Here is a 17,589-nt window from a genome sequence, read left to right on the forward strand (position 1 = left end):
ACATACACTGGCACAGGTGCTTTTCTGTCACATCCTTTTATGTTTTCTTTAGAATGTTTTCTTTAGCATTCTTTATGCTACATGTAAACAGATGTATATTCTACTTCTGACTTGACCTGAAAGCTATATAACAACAAAATCATAATCTGTTTTAATTTATGTATCCTAATTTACTGACAACACTTCCTCTTTATTGAGGAATTGGTGCCATAATAACCCATATGCAAGTTCTGGGCAAACATGCCCAAAACCGTGCCAGTTACACCGAAAGCAAAATCTTCTACGTCATGGCTTATAATTCACAGAGGTAACAGTGGCAGTCGTCCGATTGGCTGGGGAGTGTAATTTTACCAACTGCTGCCAGAAGACAGATAATAACGCATGCAGCAGATGGCAGATAGCAGGGCTGAGTGGTAGCAGTCTTTCAAGAGCTGTTGTGTCACATATGATTGGTAAGTCTTTGTGTTTTGTGGGGGGGGGGGGGGGGGGGAAGGATCTTGAGCTCTTGCCAACTAAGGAAATTAGTTTTTAGATTGCATGCGACTCTCCATTCTCCTGCGAAGCCTTCAGACAGCTCACTTCTCTAGACATGGTTCCTGTAGTCCTCTCTGATTTACTGTCTGGAATAAAAGAGAAGTAAATAAGCAGTAGCATGTTCCTAATTATCTCCTAAATGAGGTCATATTAGGATGGACATGAATGGGTCACGTCATGAGATAGACTGGGATAGATAGGCAGATAGGAAGAATTGGAAGCTGAATACCGACTTGTTGGCCACCCGTGTTTGTAAATTAAAGGTTAGATTTGGGGGTGATCATTATTGGGCCATAAAATTGCATTTCTAGTCTTTGTTTAGCAATAATTGACTTGCCCAATGTTCTTGTCTAATAGGAAGCAGCTGGAGTATTAAAGAGACAGGTGAGATGGAAAATCCAATCATAGCCACATCTGCAGCTGTACTGTATGTAATTATCATGCAGCTATTTCTTATTCCCCATATATCCTGTAATATAGTCTGGAAAAGGTACAGAGCAGATTGTTTAGATTAGGCCGCTTGAGAGGCAGCCAGAGCTTGGCTGGGCAGAGCAAGCTGCCAGCAGGTTCTTAGCAATGTAGGAGATATCCCTTCCAACACCAGGCTGGCTTTATTAGACCGGCAATGTGCATAATTTGCTTCCTTATCCTAGTAACGTTTTTTTGTTTTTAAGCTTACAGGGTTTTTTTGTAGGAGTAAATATTAGCTTATTGTCTAAATAGAATTATTATAGAACAAAACTTTCCCAGTAAATGTGTTCTCCAGATGGTCATGTTTATAATAATCTCTCTGTAGAAACATTTACAAAAATAAATAAAATCAATTAAAAAGTGTAGCGATAGGAAGTCAGGAACCAAATGGATCAGATAATGGGCCTGATTCTAATCCCTTTTTATCCTAAGTTTTCTCCTAGGAGATAATTTTCATCTTCTTTTTAAAATAACTTTTCAGCACTCTGCAATTGAAAAAGTACCAAAAAGTAGGTGATAAAGTACTACTAAAATTATTCTGAGTATTTTCTTGCTTGCCGGTAGCTTAAAAGGCATTTTATTGATAGGATGTGAAACATCACCTTGGAGAATACGTGGGAGAAAAAGTGAATAGAATCAGGCCCAATATCTCTTTTGTTAAAACCTATGTAGGGTTAGAGGTTAGGTTTAGGCATGGATTAGGAAAGTTAAGGTAAGGGTGGGGCAGGGGAGTTGTTGTTCTACTCACTAGGGTTAGAATGCAATGGTTTCACCATCATCAGGGAAGACCTATAGGGGGGAGATGTTCAAGGAGAGAGATTAAGGTTAGGCACCAGAAGCATTAACCTTGGGGAGGGGGGGGGGGGGGGGTTAGGTAACAGGAAACATTAACTATAGAGGGGAAGGTTAGGGTTAGGCACCAAGAGCATTAACCTTGTGGGGGGGAGAGGGATGTAGGCACCTGGAAAGAGGTTAGCGTTAGGGTAGGAAAGTGAGAATTAGTATCAGTTAGTATCAGTTAGGGTTTGGTGATCCGTAAGGGACAAGCACTGAAGTCACAGACAAAACTGCGTTGCAAAATAGACATAGTAGAGTTCTCTATTACATAAGCTTCTCCCAGTGCCAAAATGAACACGCTTCAGAACATACATACTTTCCCTTACATCCTCAGCCGCTTAACAGGAAAAACTACTTTCTTATAAAACTGCCATAAGCATAGATCAGGGATTCTTCTTCTGTGCAAGGCTCATGTATTCTAATTACATAAAAACAAAGTAAACAGGCTGACAAATGCTAGCCCTGCAATAATGACACATCCAGCCTAACCAAAAACTGTTTTTTCTCATCAAATATGGAATTTCCCTTAAAGAGAGTCTGAAGCCATTATAAAATCTTTTTTTTTTACCTTCTATTTATTTTAAGCAAGCAGTATGAGTAGAGCTGAAACGCTACGTTCCTGCAGCAGAGCAAGGGCTTTATACCCCAAAACCATTTTCAAAGTTGTGGATTTTGCTGCCCGGGGAGGCAGAGCTTAGCGCTGTAGCTCTGCCTCTACTGAAGTCAATCTGCTGCGGATCTCCGCCTCTCCCCGCCCCTCTCAGTGAAAGAAGACTGAAATGGGCAGGGAAAGAAAGCGGCGATTGGCAGAGATGGACTCCAGTAGAGGCAGAACTACAGCACAATGCTCTGCCTCTTATAGGAAGCGATCCCCGATTTTTGCCCCGGGGATTTGGGGGGTAATTAAACCTCATTCTGCTGCGGGAATGCAGCGTTTCAGCTCTACTCATATTGCTTAAGATAAATAGCTTGTAAAAAGAAGAATTTGTTTCGGCTTCACACTCTCTTTAACATGGAGTGTGCATTGGAAGACGTGGTGGACTGGAGGATATAGAGATGACTTTAATGGTGGAACTAACACTTAAATATTTTGAAAAAAACAAAACCCAGACCAAATGGACCTACACAATGGAAACCAAAAATGTTTATTTATTTTTATTTATTAATATAGTGCAAGAAGGAAGAGTTTTATGTACAACATTGATACAAATTTGCTTTTTAATACTTAGGAGCCCAAAGTTGTTCTTTAGGGCCCATTCATACTGGGGCGATTAACGGGTGATTCCTGCTAATCCCCGAAGCTCTAGCGCAATACTAACTAATGGCAGTGATCTCAGTGCTACAATTGCCGCCGTTCGCGAGCGATTTGTGATTAGCAGCAATTGCAAAACGCAGTGCCTGCACCATTTTTCCATGATTCTAGAGCAATCGCGATATAGTGCTTAAAAAGCGCTTAACGTAATTGTTCAAAAATCGTGAGCGTCTACAATGATTTTACTGTGCTAATCATGGTAAAATCACCCTCGCAAAGCTTCAAGTGTGAATTAGCCCTTAAACAAAACATTATCACCACTATCAACGCTGCCCTAATTCTCTCTGCCGAGAACCACTTGATGCAGCCCCCCTGCTTTCGTGTCACCACTCCTCCCTTCAGATCATACAAGTCAAACTTGGCCCGTGGGCCAAATCTGGCCCTCAGAGCCATTAAATTTGTCTTTCAAGGGGTTTCCCCACATTGTAAGATGTTTGGCCCACTCTAGAACAACATGGAAGCTATACTGGAGGTGAAGCCCTAGAACACCAGGGAAGCCATACGGGAGAGATGGGGGAAAGTACTAAACACCAGGCAACTGTATAGGGGAGGGTGGGGGCCACTAGACACCAAGGATCTGTGTATGGGAGGGAGGACCACTAGACACCAGATAACTGTATAGGGGAGAGAGGAGGACCACTAGACACCAGGGAGCTATATAGGAGTTGGAGGGGAGTAATTGGACACCAGGGAACTTTATAGGGTGGCCAGTAGACATTAACCTCCTTGGCGGTAATCCCGAGCTGAGCTCGGGGTATGCCGCCGGAGGTCGCCGCTCAGGCCCTGCTGGGCCGATTTTGTTTCTGAAAAAAGCAGCACACGCAGCTGGCACTTTGCCAGCCGCGTGTGCTGCCCGATCGCCGCCGCTCCGCGGCGATCCGCCGCGTGCAGCGATCCGCCGCGTGCAGCGGCGAAAGAGGGTCCCTGCAGCTGCCCGAGCCCAGCGCAGCCGGAACAAACAGTTCCGGCCGGCGCTAGGGGCTGGATCGGGCGGCTCTGACGTCAGGACGTCGACTGACGTCCATGACGTCACTCCGCTCATCGCCATGGCGACGAGGAAAGCGAAACAAGATAGGCCGCTCATTGCGGCCTATCTTGTTACTTTCGATTGCCGGAGGCGATCGAAAGTACGCTTCCGGAGCGCCCTCTAGTGGGCTTTCATGCAGCCAACTTTCAGTTGGCTGCATGAAATATTTTTTTTTTAATTTAAAAAAAAACACATTGCAGCCTCCCTGGCAAAATAAATAAACCGCCAGGGAGGTTAAGGTTGGCCCGCGGCTTGGTCCCAGTGTTCAATGTCGGCCCACTTTGTATTTGAGTTTGACACCCCTGCTCTATATTGCAAGCCTCTGGTAATGCCCTCCCTCCTTGTGTATCATATTTGATTGTGCACTCTGCCCAGAGTAATGTGAACTTGTATTATTGGGACTACCACTCCAGTGTATGATCTGCCATTGAATTACTACCTGTATAGTGTTGTTGTATCTTATTGCTTACTACCTGTCTTGTGTGGTCGGTCACCGCTGTTATCATTGTCTGCAATCTTATAGATTGTACAGCATTGCATAATATGTTGGCGCTATATAAATCCAAGAAATAATAATAATGCCACCACTATCACCTTGCTGTATGCTTGAATTGTTTATTTTGTTCAGTGGCTTTGGGGGCTGATTGTTTTGACATAACGCTGTGAGGACGGGTATAGGACCACTCTGACTGCATACATAAAACAGGAAGGGAAACTGTGTGACAGATGGGAGCACCGAGTGACCTTCACACCCAGCCATTGCCACAGCAGTCTCCAGTCCCCCTGTTTATATCATTAGTAAGCAACCAAATCATTAGTAACCAACCAATCAATATCTTAACGGTGGCCTGCTTAGCTGCTAATGACTGAAACCCTGAATCCTTATCTCTGCTGAACTGTGGCTCTTGAGCTGGTCAGTCCCACTGTCCATTATGTTCTTCAGATATTGGACAATGCTAGACAACAGGTGGCAGTGAGCAGTGCCATTGTCCCCCCACCCCCACCAGACTGACAATGCAGGCTGCTGGTCTGTCCTCCACCTAGTTCAAGAACGTGCCAGCCATTATTACTATGTACACAGGCAGGATGGCGGTAAGGACAAAGCAGCTGTGCATCTCATGTTGTGCATGTCCACCAGCAGGCATACACTGCAAGATTTGGTATAAATGATCGTCATTAACACTTTGCCATCACGCCACACTTGATATCAGTTCCAGGCCACGTTTATTTTCCAAAGAACATCCCTTTCCAGTTTTCCAGTCTTTGTTTAGTTGGTGAAGGGGAGCCTTTGTATCTAAACCAATACTGAAGGCTCTGGACATTATAGAGCTTTTCTGTTCCTCTATCGGGTTCCTCAATACTGCTTTCTTCCCTGTTCAAATGCACCGTCTTCTGGAACCCTCGGAAGCTTTTGGAAGCACTTGTGTCCATGAGTGCTTCGAATAATTTCCCACAAGTCCAATCTGATTTCCGATCGTTTTTCTGATCGATTTGCATAGAAGGGATCATAAAAATCTGAAAAACGTATGGAAATCCGATCGGATCTGTCAGAAATGATCTATTACGTTAAGGAGAGATCTCTAAAGTTAACATTTCAATCCTTAAGGTAGCCATACACAGGTCGATTTGCCATCAGATTCGACCAACAGATAGATCCCTCTCTGATCGAATCTGATCAGAGAGGGATCGTATGGCTACCTTTACTGCAAACAGATTGTGAACCGATTTTAGCCTGAAGCCGTTCACAATCTGTTGTGGTGGTGGTGCTGCCGCCGCTCCCCCCGCCCGCATGCCCGCATACATTACCTGCTCCGCCGGCGCGACTCCAGTCCCCAGGTCTCCGCTGTCTTCTCTGCTCTGGTCTCCAGGTCCAGCATGCTTTACTTCTTCCTGCCCGGCAGGAAGTACAGTAGAGCGCCCTCTACTGTTTAAACTTCCTGCCGGGCAGGAGGAACTGAAGCATGCCAGAGACCTGCGCGGACACGGAGCAGCGGTGACCGGGGGTAGTCGCGCCGGCGGAGCAGGTAATGTATGCGGCTCTATTGCGTCGGTTGTCGGGCACTCGAACGCCGCTAGCGACGCGCTCCCTACCCACGGGTAATCGACGGTAATTTTCCACACGGAGCGATCGACGGGATCGGACGAAATGGATCGAAATTCGGCGTGTAGCGCGAACGATTGGCAGCAGATTCGATCCCAGTGATCGAATCTGCTGTCGAAACGGCGGCAAATCGGGCCAGTGTATGGCCAGCTTTAAAATAACTACAGAATTCTAAAGTACAAGACAGGCTAATGATAAGATAACTCTCTCACTGTGAAAACGTATCTCTACACCTTAATAAGGCAAGCTTCTTTGGTGAATTAACACTGAACATACCATCTACTACTACTACTGGCTACATCTATCCCTGGCTACCTATACTGCGGCCACCTATTACCGACTACAGCTATCCCTGGCTACCTATGCTATGGCCACCTACTACTGGCTACACCTATCCCTGGCTACCTATGCTACGGCCACCTACTACTGGCTATACCTATCTCTGGCTACCTACACTGCGGCCACCTGCTACTGGCTACACCTATCCCTGGCTACCTATACTGTGGCCACCTATTACTGGCTACACCTATCCCTGGCTACCTATGCTACGGCCACCTACTACTGGCTATACCTATCGATGGCTACCTACACTGCAGCCACCTGCTACACCTATCCCTGGCTATCTATACTGTGGCCACCTATTACTGGCTACAGCTATCCCTGGCTACCTATACTGCGGCCACCTACTACTGGCTAGTGGCTACACCTATCTCTGGCTACCTATACTGCAGCCACCTATTACTGGCTACAGCTATCCCTGGCTACCTATGCTGTTGCCACCTACTACTGGCTACAGCTATCCCTGGCTACCTATACTGCGGCCACCTATTACCGGCTACAGCTATCCCTGGCTACCTATGCTATGGCCACCTACTACTGGCTACACCTATCCCTGGCTACCTATGCTATGGCCACCTACTACTGGCTACACCTATCCCTGGCTACCTATGCTACGGCCACCTACTACTGGCTACATCTATCCCTGGCTACCTATACTGCGGCCACCTATTACCGGCTACAGCTATCCCTGGCTACCTATGCTATGGCCACCTACTACTGGCTACACCTATCCCTGGCTACCTATGCTACGGCCACCTACTACTGCTATACCTATCTCTGGCTACCTACACTGCGGCCACCTGCTACTGGCTACACCTATCCCTGGCTACCTATACTGTGGCCACCTATTACTGGCTACACCTATCCCTGGCTACCTATGCTACGGCCACCTACTACTGGCTATACCTATCGATGGCTACCTACACTGCAGCCACCTGCTACACCTATCCCTGGCTATCTATACTGTGGCCACCTATTACTGGCTACAGCTATCCCTGGCTACCTATACTGCGGCCACCTACTACTGGCTAGTGGCTACACCTATCTCTGGCTACCTATACTGCAGCCACCTATTACTGGCTACAGCTATCCCTGGCTACCTATGCTGTTGCCACCTACTACTGGCTACAGCTATCCCTGGCTACCTATGCTGCGGCCACCTACTACTGGCTACACCTTTCCCTGGCCTGTGAAAGGTGCAGGAAAAGAGAGGAGAGAGAAGGAGTCCCAGGGAGTTTGGGCGGGGATTTGCTCCATCCTCAGGTCATATTTACAGTGTGAAGTTATTAAAAACTTTCAAGGGGAACTCCGTGGGGACTCTGAAGGGACACACCACACTGACCCCTAGAGCAATGCTATCCAAAGCTTCACCCCTGCTACATTTCACAATGCCACTCATCAGGATGGCAAGGTGCAGTGCCGCTGGACTGCAGGGAGAAGAGATTGAGGGGTAGCATTTTCCCAGTGAAGGGAGCAGATGGTAATGTGTTTGTAGCACTGCCTCTCACTGGATACATGCTGCCAGAACACAGGTGTGGAAGCCAGAGGGAAGAGCATGAGGTGGGGGAGGTGCAGGTACAAAGGGGTGGACTTTGCTCAAGGAGAAGGTGTTGGTGTATTGCTGGGAATACACCATACTATTTTCTGTTATGCCGGGCATACACGGCATAGATTATGCGCCGGATCGAGCCGCTGGCTCGATGCCGGCGAATCCCCACTCGTGCGCGCGGATCGATCCCCGCTCGTCCCCGCGGGCGGCTGCTAATCAGCCGCTCGTTTCTCCCATTGTTCTCCCCGCCGGTATCGAGCGCAGTATCGATCCGGCGGGGTATCGGACAGATTGGATCTTATCAATCGAGCCATCAGGCTCGATTGATAAGCCTCCCTCCTGTCCGTGTATGTCCAGCATTAAGTCCCAGCTACACAATACGATTCTTTGTACAATTCTATCACGATTCTATTTACGATCCGATTAAATCCGACATGTCCGGTCAGGATTCGATTCAATTGAATTCGATTTGCCATTGCAAAACGAATTGAATCGAATCCCGATCGGACATGTCAGATTTAATCGGATCGTAAATAGAATCGTAATAAAATCGTACAAAGAATCGTATCGTGTAGATGGGCTTAAGATTTACCTGCCAGATAGATAAAGTTCAACATGTTGGAAATTTATCCATCTTACCATCTATCTGCCGAGCAATTAGGCATTGTTCTACTCAGCCCGTCGATCTGTCCGTGCGGAAGATTTTTCTCGGTCGCCGGCGCGTCGGGAGTGCGTCGATAGCGGCGTTCAAATGCCCGACGACCGACACAATACAGCGGAGATATATTACCTGTTCCGACCGGTGCAACTCCCCCGGTCTCCGCTGTCTTCTTCTCCGCTCCGGGCTCCAGGGCTGCAGCTTTACTGAGCTTCCTGTCCCGGCAGGAAGTTTAAACAGTAAAGCGCCCTCTACTGTTTAAACTTCCCCTGGACAGGAAGTTCAGTGAAGCCAGCCGGACCGGAGACCAGCGCGGAGAAGAAGACAGCGGAGAACGGGTGAGTCGCGCCGGCCAGATCAGGTAATGTATAGCTGGTGGGCAGGCGGCGGCGGCAGCTCCACAGATTGTGATCGGTTTCATGCTGAAATCGATTCACAATCTGTTTGCAGTAAAGGCAGCTATATGATCCCTCTCTGATCAGATTGGATCAGAGAGAAATCTATCTGTTGGTCGAATCTGATGGCAAATCGACCAGTGTATGACTACCTTAAGACAAGTCCACTGCTCAGTGTGATATCCTTGGTTTCTTATGCCTGGCACACACCATGCATTTTCCGGATAGATGGGTCGAACTGATTATTGCCGACAGGTCTGGACTGATTATTGATAGTTTTTATGATCGATTTTTCAATCACTTCTATACAAAATTGATCAGAAAAACGACCGGAAATCAGATCGGACTTGTCAGAAATAATCGATTCGACCCATCTATCTGACCCATCTTTTGCATGGTGTGTATCAGGCATTAAATAGTTAAATTTATATTATCCCATAAAAATAAGCATCACAGAAAATACTTAGACGCACTGAAGTCTCTTAAAAATCATCTTTTTATTACAAAACCCTGTGAAACATTACTGTCCTCACTAAAATGCTGCATCCCCGCGTCTGTAATCTAACGAAATCCCCCCTAACTCCCCCTCCTCCCCCCCACAAAGCTGCAGCTCTGCCTCCATTCGCAACTATCAGCGGCGGATCTCCGCCTCTCCCCCGCCCCTCTCAGTGAAGGAAGATGAGAGGGGCAGGGGAGAGGCGGCGATCCGGACTGATAGACGCGCTGAGAGGCAGAGCTGCGGCTCATAACTCTGCCTCTCACGGAAGCGCTGCCCTGATTGCCCTCCGGGGAGTTTGGTGGGATTTAGTAAGATTACAGCGGCAGGGATGCGGCGGGTCAGGTAGGGCAGGGATGTAACACAGGTTTTTGTAATAAAAAGAGGATTTTTAAGAGACTTCTGAGTCTCTTTAACTTGGTATATATAGATACATCCAGCATACAGGAACAATCTTCACTGGCTCTAATGCTGTGAGTAAAATGTGTTCAGAATTATATAAAGCAGAAATATAGCTTCAAACGTGTGTAAATAATCATGAGCTGCAGCTGTCTGTGTGTTCTGTCTCTCTCTCTCTCTCTGCCTCACAGTGTTAAGTAACCCCCCCCCCCCCCCCATGTCAACACAAAATTTTTACAAACAGCTGGTAAACAAGGCATTTTTTTCACAAAGGCTGAGAGACCCCTGAAAAGCTTTCTAGTGTTGGTGGCTAAAAGCTCTATAGGTATGTGGGGTTTAAAGAAGAACAGTTTCTTTGATAGTTGTTCTTTAACCACTTAAGTCTATGTAGACCAGGAGTCTCAAATTCAATTTAGCTGGGGGCAGCAGAGGCAAAGTTAGGATGTGTCACACGGCTATCCCCCTGGGGGACAAGAGAGCGATCGGCTTTCATAGGCAGAAGCCTATGACAGCCGATCGCCGTAATTGGCTGGCTGTGGGGAGGGAGGAAGGGAGGGTACATAATTAAAGAAACAGGATTTTTCTTGAATAAAAACAGGAACAATAATATTTATTAAAAAAAAAATAAACATGGGGGAGCGATCAGACCCCACCAACAGAGAGCTCTGTTGGTGGGGAGAAAATGGGGGGGGGGGGGGGAATCACTTCTGTGCTGTGTTGTGCGGCCCTGCAGCTTGCCCTTAAAGCTGCAGTGGCCAATTTTACCAAAAATTGCCTGGTCACTAGGGGGGTTTAGCCCTGCAGTCCTCAAGAGGTTAATAAAGAATTACATTATTTTACATTTAAAATTATCTGTTTCCCTCCCACACCAAAAATTACCCAAATACATTTTTTAATAAAAAAATAAATACAATTACAATAAAAAAACAACAACATAAATAGTTACCTAAGGGTCTGAACTTTTTAAATATGCATGTCAAGAGAGTATCTTATTATATTTTTTAAAATTATAAGCTTGTAAATAGTGATGGACGCAAATTGAAAAAAATGTACCTTTATTCCTAAATAAAATATTGGCGCCATAAATTGTGATAGGGACATAATTTAAACGGTGCAATAACCGGGACAAATGGGCAAATAAAATACATGAGTTTTAATTACGGTAGCATGTATTAATTTTAAACTATAATGGCCAAAGAATTTTTTCCATTTCTTTCGTAATCTTCCTGTTAAAATAGATTTAGAAAAAAATAATTCTTAGCAAAATGTACCACCCAAAGAAAGCCTAATTAGTGGCGGAAAAAACAAGATATAGATCAATTAATTGTGATAAGTAGCGATAAAGTTATTGGTGAATGAATGGGAGGTGAACGTTGCTCGGATGCATACGATTTTCAACGCTGTAGGCTAATGTCCAGCCACAGGTTAGATCTATCAAGAGTACCAGTGATTACTTGTAAATGGTAAAGCACTGTATGTAAAGGTCTAGTTTATTATTGCTTCTTCCCACATCCAAGCACAATTACGGTATGTACCTGCGTAACTTGTTTTATTTAAAGAGGAACTTTATCCAAGGATTGAACCTCTTTCCAATCAGTAGCTGATACCACCTTTCCCAGTGTGATATCATGACTATGGTTCTGAAAGTTTGCTGTCTGTGAACCTCGTTGCATTGTGGGAAATAACAACTTTTTCCAACTACTAAGCAAGCAGTATCTCCCTCTGTGAATAGAACTCTCTGTAACGAACATTCCATACAGATCAACTGGCAGAACTAAAACTGTCACCACCAGTGATACATTTCAGAATGTAAATCAGGGAGAGAAGATTTAAGGCGCGTACACATCGTACTTCGTACTCCTTCAAACGACGGGTCTGCGGTGCGGTCGTTCTGTCGACAGTTCCACTTGAGTACAAGCTGTCGGCAGACTGATAAGACTGTTTTTGACTGATCCGCATTGTTATTTTGTGTTTATATTTTTATCTGTTTATATTTTTACCCTGTGGGCAGAGCTGCACATATATTGCATTTAACTGATTTATCCCAGTAGTAAGGAAAAGGTTAAAGACATTTATGTGTTTGTTTAGTATACATGTTAAAGACAAAGAGACTGCTCCGCCCAGATGCACAGAAAAGCCATTGTTCAGTTTGGATGTGAGGGGTTTATGAATGGAGAAGAGGGGGGGGGGGGGGGGGTGATCGCATTGTTAGTTCTCATTACTGGTGTGCAGAGTTCAGGTAATAAGAAATGAGGCAGTGCTTCCACATGCATACATGATAAAAAAAAAGATGTGCCTGGAAAAAAAGGTAGCAAGGTATTGCCGCTAGTAAAATATCACTTTAATTAGCAATATTCTACTGATAGAGTCCGATAGTAAAATATCAGTAATATTCACTGACACTTTACTAAGGCTAAATCTAACCCTACTCTTAAACAGATCTCTCCCTCTACCGATACCTAACCCTAAGACCCCCTCTGGTAATGTCTAACCTTAAGACCCCCACCCCCCCTTACCTCCAGTGGTTCCTAAGCCTAAGAATCCTCCCGGTGGTGCCTAACCCTAAACACCTCCCCTCTGACACAGAGCTGCGATTTGCGGCATTGCATAGCGGGCACGTCCAAATTTCTGTTCTGTGCCGCAAATCATGTATTTTATAATAGGCGCCTGTGGCGGTCCCAATTTCTTCTATAAGGGCTCCTGTGCCTTTTTTTTCCGGATAGGCTTTCAGGTCCCAATTTCTTCTATAAGGGCTCCTGTGCCTTTTTTTTCCGGATAGGCTTTCACTTACCATGTGCAGCGCTGTATGCAAATTTCTCTCTCCAAAAGGATGGCATGGCTGAGGTTTTACCTTGAAATGTTAAGATTAATTTAAGACCCCTTTTCCATGGGAGGCTGAAGGTGGTGAATTCGCTGCCTGTCAGCTGCTCCCCTGCATCGGCTGGAGGCTTGGTAGTCTAGAAAAGTCCTCCTAATCACACACAGAACTGCGAGGGGTTGGCTCTGTCTGACCATGGTGATTATGTTGTCCTCATATAGAATATACAATATGGAATCACTTTAACTTCCTCAAACTAGATACAGGAACAGACAACTTCTGTTCAGTACTTTTTTCATTAAAACCATTATTTTCACAATGCTGTGACAGCAAGCTAGCCAATGCCATTTTTATACATGATTTATATGGGATCCTGTGTTAAGATGCCCATACACTCATCAGTTTTCTCATTCGATTACTTACAGATTGATTCATCTGCTGGGAATCTATTCCCCAAAATGTCAGATCCATCCACTTTGACTACAAATCGTTTGAAAGTATCGATTGAACAGGATGGAAAAAGTAAAACAATCGGGGACCGGGCAAGAACATTGGCAGGTCGATGGCCCATAGCTTTTCCCTGCATTTAACATGCAACTCTGCAGTTTGATCAATTTTCAATAGATTCCCTGCGGGAATCTATAGCAAATTGGTGTGCAGACTATGGTAGGGACGATCGATTACTTCTGAATAGATTCCTTTCAGAAAGAAATCGATCGTTTTGGAACTTCGGAAGGAAATCTAAGAGTGAATGGCCAACTTTATACTCAAATGTTTTCTTCTTATTTCTTCCCGATAGAGCCAGACTGGGCACATTGGGAACGTTTGTAATCTGGATGCGTAAAACGCTTGCAGTTAAATATCTTATAACTGATCATTCAGAGTAAAGAAGGCACTTCTTCCTCATCAAAAAAGTCAAAAATGCATTAACAGCCTACCAGCCACAAAATAACACACACAAAAGCAATTGCTAACTCCCAGCTCTAGCAATTTCCTACCTTTATTTGCTCAGCAGGCGCTTGTCAGCCAATCAAGTGTACAGTTATACACCCTTTGCCTGCCGTACCAAATCTAGCATGAATTGCACAAATTAGGCAGCATTCAGGTGGGAGGCTTCGGTTGGACATAATCTTAGATTATGTCACTAGCAGGGACACCCTGTGCAGGCACATCTCCCACAAGGGTCCCCCACTAATCACTCAGCTATCAACCGCATCCTTGAAGCTGCAAAAAAGAAATTTAAAACCACAAACACTGGTTCACACGACAGTCGGGGGCCCCAGACTCTGCCACCAACAGTGGCCCCTAAACCACCATGCGATACCTAGCGGAAAGTGCAGGTGGGTCCCAAAACTCTCACCTCCTCTAGGTATTGCATGATGGTTTAGGGGCCCCGGCCGGTGGCAGAGTCTGGGGCCGCCGACTGTCATGGGAACCAGTGTTTGTGGTTACAAAATAACATACGACAGCAGGTAATTCCATAGTATTTATTTGTCATATATGTACAAGCTTTTAATTTACTAAACATATTTTTGGTACAGCTTTCTCTTACTTCTTGAAGAAAAGATACAATTTTTTTATGCAGCAAATGTCATTGTAAATAATGATAGCATAATGCATATATATGTATATAATTATAGTAATTAGATCTCTTTTAAGGTCCCGTTCACATCTAAAACCGCAAAACGCCGGTTTTGCGGGAGCGATTTTCCCACGATTAACGTGGAAAAATCACTGGGCACTGCGGCGGTTTTGGAGCAATCGCGATTAGCGATGCTATGCATGCTAATTGCAAACGCTAATCGCAAACAGCCGGCAAACCGCTGCAGGTAATACGTTTGCGGTTAACGCTAACCGCAAACGCGGCAGTGAGAACACAGCCATGTGTTACATGTTGTAGCATTTTTTTTAAAACCAATAATGGTTTGCCTTGAGCGGGAATCGCGCGATTCCCACTCAAATGAGAACGGGCCCACAAACATTCATTTATTAGTAGCATTATAACATTATCACTTTAAATCTTCTTTATATAACGTTCCTGTGAGTTCCAGTATGCCGCGATACCTATAAGATCACAGTAATTTTTTCAACATTTTAATTCTCTGCACAAATTAAAACTACAACACGTTTTAAATACATTTATTGAACATAAACAGTCTGTGTTTACACACAGTTTATGATTGTCTAATTATCCAATACAGGAGCCATTGCTTTTATGAGGTGCAAGTTAGCCATAAGAGCACGCCATAATGCCTGGTACACACCATGCACTTCCCAGTCAGGTAGATGAATCGAATCAATTTTTTCCAACCTTTCCGATCTGATTTAGATTGAAAATCAGATCGGACCTGCTGGGAATAATGGATTCAACCTCCTGACTAGGGTCAGTACCTATTCAGTAAGGAGTTCAAAGCAAGACTCCCTAACTCTGCAGGGTGGCCTCTTGAGTGCGCCCTTAGTGGCTGCAGCTCTTGAGTGCTTTGAGTCCAACAGGAGAAAAGCGCTATACAAATGTTCAGATTATTATTATTATTATTAACCTGCCTGACAGGAAATTGCATGGTGTGTAGAGCACACTTCCTGCGAGCCTGCACCAAATTCCTTTCATGCTCCTGGCCTAACTGGAAGGGTCAGTTTCCACTACAACGAATCTGCATGCGTTTTCTGCATGCAGATTTGCATAACCAATACAAGTGGATGGGTCTGTTTCCACTTGTGCAGGATTCTGTGCGGTCTGCTGTGCAGAAAAATTTGCATCCTGCACGCGAATCGCCGCTAATGTAATTTAATAGGAAAACCGCAAGCGTATTAGTCTTCCAGTTTTCCCGGCGTTTCCGCGTGCAATTCCGCTGAAAACCCCATGTCAATGCTTGCCGGCATTGACATGGTTAAAATCACATAGCGCAAACCGCAAGCGATTCCGTGTGAAAATTCGCATGGAAATGCGAACGAATCCGCACTCGCATGAGGATTCGTTGACGCGCTTTCCATGATGGAATTGCAACGCACAAGTGGAAACGGGCCCGAAGACTTTTTGGAGAGATCTCTTATGAAGATTAAAGCCCCTCCCCCTAAGATTGAAATTTACATTTTTAATAGCAGGTATAGTGTATACATATATATTGGAGCCTGCAATGTAACCACTATCAATATTAAGACACTAAACAGAACATGGCACAAAAGATCATGGTAAAAATAACTGACTGTGCAAAGCAAATCATGTTTTGAATATCTAAAAAATGTCATGCTTGGATTTGTTCATGCTGTGCAATTAAGTAACAAAAAAATATTTCAAGTGGTTCAATTACTTACATGCAAATACAGTATGAAGCCATTCTGTTATAAAAAAAAAATATTTTGAGAGCTTAATCGCGTCAGAGGTTCATAGGAGACAAGAGCAGCGGAATTTGCATAAATGTCAGCCCCACCCACAAAATCACCACCTGCACTGTGTGTATTAGGGCCCGTTTCCACTGCAGCCGCACACATCTGCGAGACGCGTGGTGCCACTTCCGGTTCTGCGGTTATGCTGACAAATCCCATGAGTCGTGCCATGCATGGCTATGGGATGCGCGCGGATTCGGATGGAAATGCCGGCCGAATCACTAACGCAAACGATTCAGCCGGCGGTGCCATTGTTCTCTATGGCAGAGTTTCCCCGCGCGATTTGCCTGCGGGGAAACTCTGCGGATTCGGCCCATTTCCGCGCAAGTGGAAAAGGGCCCTTAATCAGGGACACTGTGACAGAATCCAATATCACCACAAGCGACATGAGAAAACATACTTGTATGCATGTGCTGGTCTCTAACAAACAATATGCAGCAAAGGATAGGTATTGCTCTAATGCCGTTACCAGTAATACAGATGTCAATGCATTCTTAAAGAAGTAGCATTAAAAATGAAGAGGTTTATAAACTGTCCAAATGAGGTCCTTCCCCAGCTCCTGTGTGTATCCTCCTCCGCTTTCTTCCCTTATTTCAAAAACATACAAACAGGTTAAGCGCTCCCCCCTCCCCCCCAAAAAAAAACCAGTGCCATGAAATTTGAGCGAAAAACGGCTCACCCTACTCCTGCAAAAATCCAGGCAGCGTTAATTATTCCTCCTCCAAGCCACCATGGACTCAGTGGGTAAGACGTAATTTGGCTGCCAGCTCTTGCTGGTGGCAGAATTACTCTGTTTTAAGTAGTTTGGGCTGTTTTTTTCTGGGTAATCCAGTTTCCTCTCACCCCCTCAGATACGTTAATTGGTCCCCCCAAATAATTGGCCTTCGACTACAACAGGGACATAAGACAATGACTGACTATGGTAGATATCAGATTGTGAGCTCCACTGAGGGACAGTTACTGACATGATTATATATATTACAGGACTTCACCAGAGCTGCCCCCATCCTGCAGAACTCTTTCCCACTGCCCATCAGGCTTGTCCCCTCCTTCAACACCTTTAAACAAGCCCTCAAAGCTCACCTCTTCAAGGAGGCCTACCCCACCTAACAGCTGCCCTAACTCTCTCTGCCTCTAGTCACAGCCTTCCTCCTTTCATGTCACCACCCCCTCCCTCTGGATTGTAAGCCTTTGGCGGGGCCCTCTCCCCTTGTGTATCATACTTGATCGTGCATTTTACCCAGAATGACTTGAACTTGTATTATTAGG

The 17,589-nt window shown here is 45.1% G+C and overlaps 1 protein-coding gene across 1 annotated transcript in view; it reads right to left on the reverse strand.

Annotated features, from left to right (window-relative positions):
* Positions 1-523: 523 nt before the first annotated feature.
* Positions 524-17,589, reverse strand: part of LOC137518997 (uncharacterized) — an 80,766-nt gene continuing 63,700 nt past the window's right edge. The window contains exon 8 of the mRNA XM_068237558.1: positions 524-620. Within this exon, the coding sequence (XP_068093659.1) occupies positions 576-620 (45 nt within the window). The 3' untranslated portion in view covers positions 524-575. The remainder of the gene's footprint in view (positions 621-17,589) is intronic.

This window comes from Hyperolius riggenbachi, chromosome 5 (genome assembly GCF_040937935.1).
Source record: "Hyperolius riggenbachi isolate aHypRig1 chromosome 5, aHypRig1.pri, whole genome shotgun sequence".
Taxonomy (NCBI): domain Eukaryota; kingdom Metazoa; phylum Chordata; class Amphibia; order Anura; family Hyperoliidae; genus Hyperolius; species Hyperolius riggenbachi.